This window comes from Hippocampus bargibanti, linkage group LG04, assembly GCF_051943395.1.
Source record: "Hippocampus bargibanti isolate YZ-2025 linkage group LG04, ASM5194339v1, whole genome shotgun sequence".
NCBI classification, from domain to species: domain Eukaryota; kingdom Metazoa; phylum Chordata; class Actinopteri; order Syngnathiformes; family Syngnathidae; genus Hippocampus; species Hippocampus bargibanti.
The window spans coordinates 4,481,685-4,487,943 of record NC_142737.1 but is presented as its reverse complement, the minus strand read 5'-3'; the positions used below and the strand labels follow the sequence as shown (position 1 = coordinate 4,487,943).

The window sequence follows — 6,259 nt, the reverse complement described above, 5'->3', positions numbered from 1 at the left end:
TGAAGAGGAAAGCATAAATGTTTGAAATTGATTAAAGAATTTATTCCGTGCCATTTTGAGGCAACATTGGGGGGAAATGTATCACCCAAAAAGAGGCAGAAAATGGCGACCAACTCCTCTCAGGAATTAATCAGCCCGTTTCCACAGGCTGATAAATTCCTTCCATGGAGTTTGGTCGCCCTCTTCTGGCGGCTTTTTGGTGCAACACGAGGTTTTCAGACCAAACAAGTACAGCAAAATACATTGACGTGATGGAAGGACTGCTACAATGTGTCTTTTTTTCGGTCAGGGGCGTTCCTTCAGTGACGTCACGTACGGACTCGTCACCAACTCAAAAACAAGACTTCCGGAATATTCAGCATGAGTCTTAAAATGTAAAATATAGCTATATGCGGTGGAATCTTTGTAAAATACGCCCAGTAGAAGTCACTTGAAACCATTTTACAAATTATGGACACAACTTGTCCAGAGACGTTGGTTGTCCTTTAAAATATTACTTTCTTCTGTGTATTTTCCCCCACTTTGACAAGCCATCAAGATGACAATAAGTAGACAGCAGATATCCCTCCTCTGGGAAGGGTTTGTGGGGGTCGCCATGGAGACAGACCCCCGTGAAGCAGTTGGAAACCTTTAATTATTCAGGACCGGCATCAGCGGGGGGGAATCAAGTGGAACCGCTCAAGCCATTAAGAGGTCATATCATGGGGTGATTGGCGAGAGGGAGAAGATGAACGAACCTGTTGAAACAGCTCGGAGGAGAATCCCGTCTCCATTAGAGGCTCATCAAATAGCCGCTGGACTTAATATTCACGTACACTAGAGAAAAGACAATGTCTATGTAAAGGACAACCGGCACCATTTTTTTGTTTTCTAACTGACATCAGAAAAACGTTTTATAGCATCTAAAATACCTAAAACACGTCGGATGATATTTTTAGTCAAATGCAAAACACCAATAAAAATTACTTCAAGTGTGCTCAAACTGCAAAAAATTGAGCTGCGAATTGGGCATTTTCAGAAAGTCCCGCCCCCAATTTGTGACGTCACGCCAAGTTGTCTTGCCTTGCTCGAGAATCAAAACAACGGCTTCAGATTTGGAGAAGATGCTTTCTTGTTACTCATCCAGTTATGAATATGAATCAAATAGTTCTGAAGAGGAAAGCATAAATGTTTGCAATCGATTAAAGAAGTCCTTCCGTCTCATTTTGATATTTTTTTCATACACGGAGCTGCCTCAATGAGTGATGTGTCGTTTGCTAACGAGCCCGTTCTTCCAAACAACAAAATGGCAGCCGACTGGTTTTGTCCTCTATTCCCCGCCCCCAATCTTCAGTTAAAGTCACGTGATTGGTCAAGAACGCAGCAGTGAGGGGGGGTGGTTTAAACATGAAAGAGACAGGCAGACGACAGTGAGAGCGTTTCAACTTTGATAAGCACTTTCAAAGCACTGTACACTGCAAGGTTAAAATATCCCATCAAACAGGCTCCACAAACAACCCACACAAGGCATCTGTACACTTGATGCAAAAATCTATCAACCCAGCTAAACAGAACACAATTGATGAGGAACTAGATAAAATTATCTCAGAGAAAGCACCTACAAGGGATAATTCCTCACGATGGTGAAAGAAGAAGGTTCCGTTCCTCATCAAGTGTTTAATGCTGAGGAAACCGGCCATTTGTTTAATTATAAATGGCTCGCTTTTACGTTTTAAATTGAATTTACTATGTCAAAACTGGCACAGTCATTCACTCAAGTTGTTGTAATGGACTGGTTTGTGGCATACAGTGGTTTAGTACTTTTTGGCTACAAATGCTAGGCTGACCCCATGTGGCTAAATTGATTATGACAAACGGTCGTAACACTTTCACAAAATACATTACAATACGGTACATTTTTACTTATATCGCGCTTTCACCAGAGCGTCAGCGGTAATAAATCGCTTTAGAAAAATTGTAATGGTTAAATATTCGGTGGGTAAAAATTAAAATGTCCCCTTCAACTTCCACAAAACAGTGATAGTCCCCCATACAAGGAAAATTTCTTATAAATTGACAGAACACAAAACAGAATGCAGTGAACCACTCTGACAAATTACAGTAAAACGATTTATATCACAAAAATACACAATTTAAGTGTGCAAAGTATGCAATATAATGATGTGAAATTATCATTGTAAAAACTCCAAATCTGAACAATTAATACGAATAATACAGTCGCAGATTGTCATTGTGACATGCCGACCTACAAAACAAACAGAGAAAAAATGAACACCAGAAAGGGGCGCTAGGGGATGTCCTGATTTGAAGCAGTGATGCACGATTTGGTTTAATATTTATACTTTACCTCCAAGAGGCGTCGTCTTTTTTATATTTTTCAAGAAACGGTGCATCCTTCCTCAAAAAGCCTCGCGTGTCCACTTGAAAGGGCCCCAAACTTTCCGAGCTTGACGCAAAGCATTGCTGGGAATGAAACAACATGGCGTCCATCGACCCATGCAAAACTGCATTTCGTATTCGGGAAAGTGTCCAGTTAAACTCTATCAAGGATGGCCAACGCTAATAATGACAGCGAAGTGTTCTTTACTTAAAATGGTGACATCCGGTGAATATGTATTAAATTGTACTCGGTAACAATCGATGTGAACGAAGCAGTACGGTTTGTAAATAGCGAGGTTGAGGCAACTCGTGTCGAAGCCAAAATGCGTCACTGGGCGCCATTTTAGTTGCGCCCCCCCAAATAAATAAATAAAAATAATTTATGGACAGTTTACAAGTGTTAAATTGTTTGAAATAAATCTCCAATATGGTCGACAGATTTTATGATCGTGAATTTGACTGTGGAACAAGGTTGTCATATTTTAGGATTTTCCCATTAGTTGGTGTGGTGTGATCATTGACAACAAGATCAGTGGCGCTGGGGGATGACGTCACCAGGGGGACCATGGTACAATAAAGTCTCGTTATATCATACATGGTCGGATATATCGATATTTTTCGGACTCCCTTGAATGTCGATATAACGAGACTTTACTGTATTTCATTTTGACACTTGTTTTCCCAAATGTCATTTATTTTATGTTCTTTGGTGTTTCAAGCAGTCATAAAGTAAACCACAATTCCTCAACAGCCATACATTGATAACAAACTCAATGACTCAATTTAAAATATATGAAATGGTTTGCCAATGTTTTTGTTAATTCATTCAGATTTATTTAACTACAATAACCTTGTTCTGTCACTGCTTATTTTATTGTAATCGATGCTTATTGGTAAAATTATGACGCAGTCTCAGAAGAAACGCTTTACAACAAAGCATACGTTTATTTCAGTAACATCCACATTAACAAATGCTGGGTAGCCATATTGAAATAAAACAATAGAAAACCAGTTCACCCAGTAGATGTACAGAATGACTTATAAAACACTACAATTACATTAAAAAAAGAATAATTCTCTCATAGATTCATCCTTTTTAAACAGTAGAGTGGTTACAAGGCCACATATTCACACACACTCGTCATCAGTCACTCATTGGCACGTATCACTGCGCAGTGGGGGAGCCCTGCTCGCATCCAAAATGGCCTTTTTTTTTAAGATTTACACTAAAAAAAAAGGGAGACGCTTGATAGATAGCACAGTTGCTACAATATATTGTGTATATTAAGAGTATCTTACGTGGCCTGCACTTTAAACACCTCGTAAAGACATTCACTCCAAAAGGTGCTTTCCCATAAGGCTGCAGTACAACCTCAGGTGGTTTTCCAGTTACACAACAAAATGTATCTTGAAATAAGGCAAAATCAGAACTATGACCTCGCTGGAAATGACTTGTTTAAATATGCATGTGAATACGCCTTGTTGTTTTGGACAACAAAACCCCGTCAGCTTTATTTATGACATCATATTGGTTTCTCGGTCGCGGTTGTGTTTGAATTGATTGATCCCGAGGATGTCTCGTTGCGCTTTTTGCTCCTCGCCTATCGTGATTTCAATTGTTTTCATATTGTGAGATTCCCTTTCTTATTTATTCAACTATAAAAGACAATGATTTGTTTTTCTGAATTTGTTATTCCAAGCCTGACTGCGAAAAAAAGGTCCATTTGGTCAACTGGGCTTTTTTTCCCCCTTTCTTTTTAAAGTAAAAGTGCATTGACTTAAAGGACAACCGACACCATTTTTTTTGTTTCCTAACTGACATCAGAAAAACATTTTATAGCATCTAAAATACCCCAAACACGCAGGCTGATATTTTTAGTCAAATGCAAAACAGCAATAAAAATTACTTAAAGTGTCCCAAACCTGCCACAAAATGCACTCGGAAATGGTGAGATTCAGAAAGTCCCGCCCCCTTGTTCGTGACGTCACGCCAAGATACTCCTTCACAAACTGCCTTGCTCCAGAATCAAAACAATGGCTTCAGAGAGTTGAGATTCGGAGAAGATGCTTTCTTGTTATTCATCGAGAATATGATTGAAATAGAAGTGGAAAGCATAAATGTTTGCAATCGATTAAAGAAGTCCTTCTGTATCATTTCGAGTCGTCTGGACTCCAATGTAGCGCCCAGAAAATGCACAAGATGGCGCCCAAGCTTCGTTGGAAATGGACTGATTTGTCTGCTGGGAATTTGTGTCAACTAGTATCAAATAGTAGTCTTGGTGCAACACACAACGATTCACCATCGCGTTATTTATGTTTTTTTTTCTTCTAATTTCGCCATCAACACGGATCAACACGAAGTTTTCAGACCAAACAAAGTACCCAAAATGCATTGTGTGTTGCTTTCTCAGTCAGGGGCGTTCCTGACGTGACGTCACGTTTGGCATCGTCATCAACTCGAAAATAAGACTTCCTGAATATTCAGCGTGAGTCTTAAAAGGTAAAATATAGCTATATGTCAACGGACAGTTAGGACGGCGGAAAAAATCATTGGCACCGCCCTACCCACTCTCGAGGACTTGCACACTGCAAGAATCCAAACTAGGGCGCGGAAAATCCTACTGGACCCTCCGCACCCTGCCCACCACCTTTTCCAGCTACTCCCCTCAGGCAGGCGCTACCGATCCATGCGCACCAAATCCAGCAGACATTTAAACAGCTTCTTCCCCCAAGCCATTAACTCTTTGAACTCTTTCAACAGTAGCCAAAATGGAACTGTATAGTGCCACTTAGCAGTTTTTTTTTTTTTTTTTTGACAACGATACTAGTGGAGCGTGTTCTACCGGAAACAAATTCCTTGTGTGTTCTACATACTTGGCAATAAAGATGATTCTGATTCTGATTCTGATGTGGTGGAATCTTTGTAAAATGCGCTCAGTAGAAGTCATTTGACGCCATTTTATACAAGGACACAACTGGTCCGGAGGTGTCGTTTGTCCTTTAAAGGCCCATCCTAACACATCATCCACACATCATAGCAAACACAACATATATGCCATTGTTAATAAATTAAAATTCAGCAGTTCACATTCATCAGCCAGGTGTGTATGTTTGTTCCGTTCACATTGATTCATTGAGGTCCCGTGGCTTTTTTGAGCAGCTCCAGGTCCCTGCGCGTCTGCTGAGCCGTTGATGGCGGACAGCCATACGCTTGGAGAGCGAGCGGCAAGAAACGTTCCTGCAAACCCAAGACGTGGTCCCCTTGGCCCGCCTGGAGACGCACCCACGGAGGTCGGGAGGCGCTGCCCTGGAAAGCCCACAGGGCTACACTCTCTGCAGGGAGGGAGATATTTGACTTTTGGGGTTTGTGTTAATAATAATAATAATAATAATAATAATAATAATAATCATATTAATAATAATAATAAAACTTTCAAAACTATCAATGACACTTTACAGTCACAGGATATTTTTTTCTGCGGGTGAGCAGTGAGAGCCACACGCGCCAGCGTTCACTCAAACCGGAAGTAACTCAAATAGATAGGAAGCTAGCTAGCTAGCTAATAGATACAGTAATAATAATAATACATTACATTTCTAAGCGCCTTTCAAAGTTCTCAAGGACACTGAACAGTCACGGGATATTTTTTTCTGCGGGTGAGCAGTGGCAGCCACACTGGCCAGCGTTCACTCAACCCGGAAGTAACTCAAATAGATAGGAAGCTAGCTAGCTAGCTAATAGATACAGTAATAATAATAATACATTACATTTCTAAGCGCCTTTCAAAACTCTCAAGGACACTTAACAGTCACGGGATATTTTTTTCTGCGGGTGAGCAGTGGCAGCCACACACGGCAGCGTTCACTCAACCCGGAAGTA

General features: G+C 40.5%; 1 protein-coding gene across 1 annotated transcript in view; it reads right to left on the bottom strand.

The window, feature by feature from the left end:
* Nucleotides 1-3,277: 3,277 nt before the first annotated feature.
* Nucleotides 3,278-6,259, bottom strand: part of cemip2 (cell migration inducing hyaluronidase 2) — a 45,421-nt gene continuing 42,439 nt past the window's right edge. Inside the window, exon 24 of the mRNA XM_088993642.1 lies at nucleotides 3,278-5,712. Coding sequence (XP_088849768.1) covers nucleotides 5,510-5,712 — 203 coding nt within the window. The 3' untranslated portion in view covers nucleotides 3,278-5,509. The remainder of the gene's footprint in view (nucleotides 5,713-6,259) is intronic.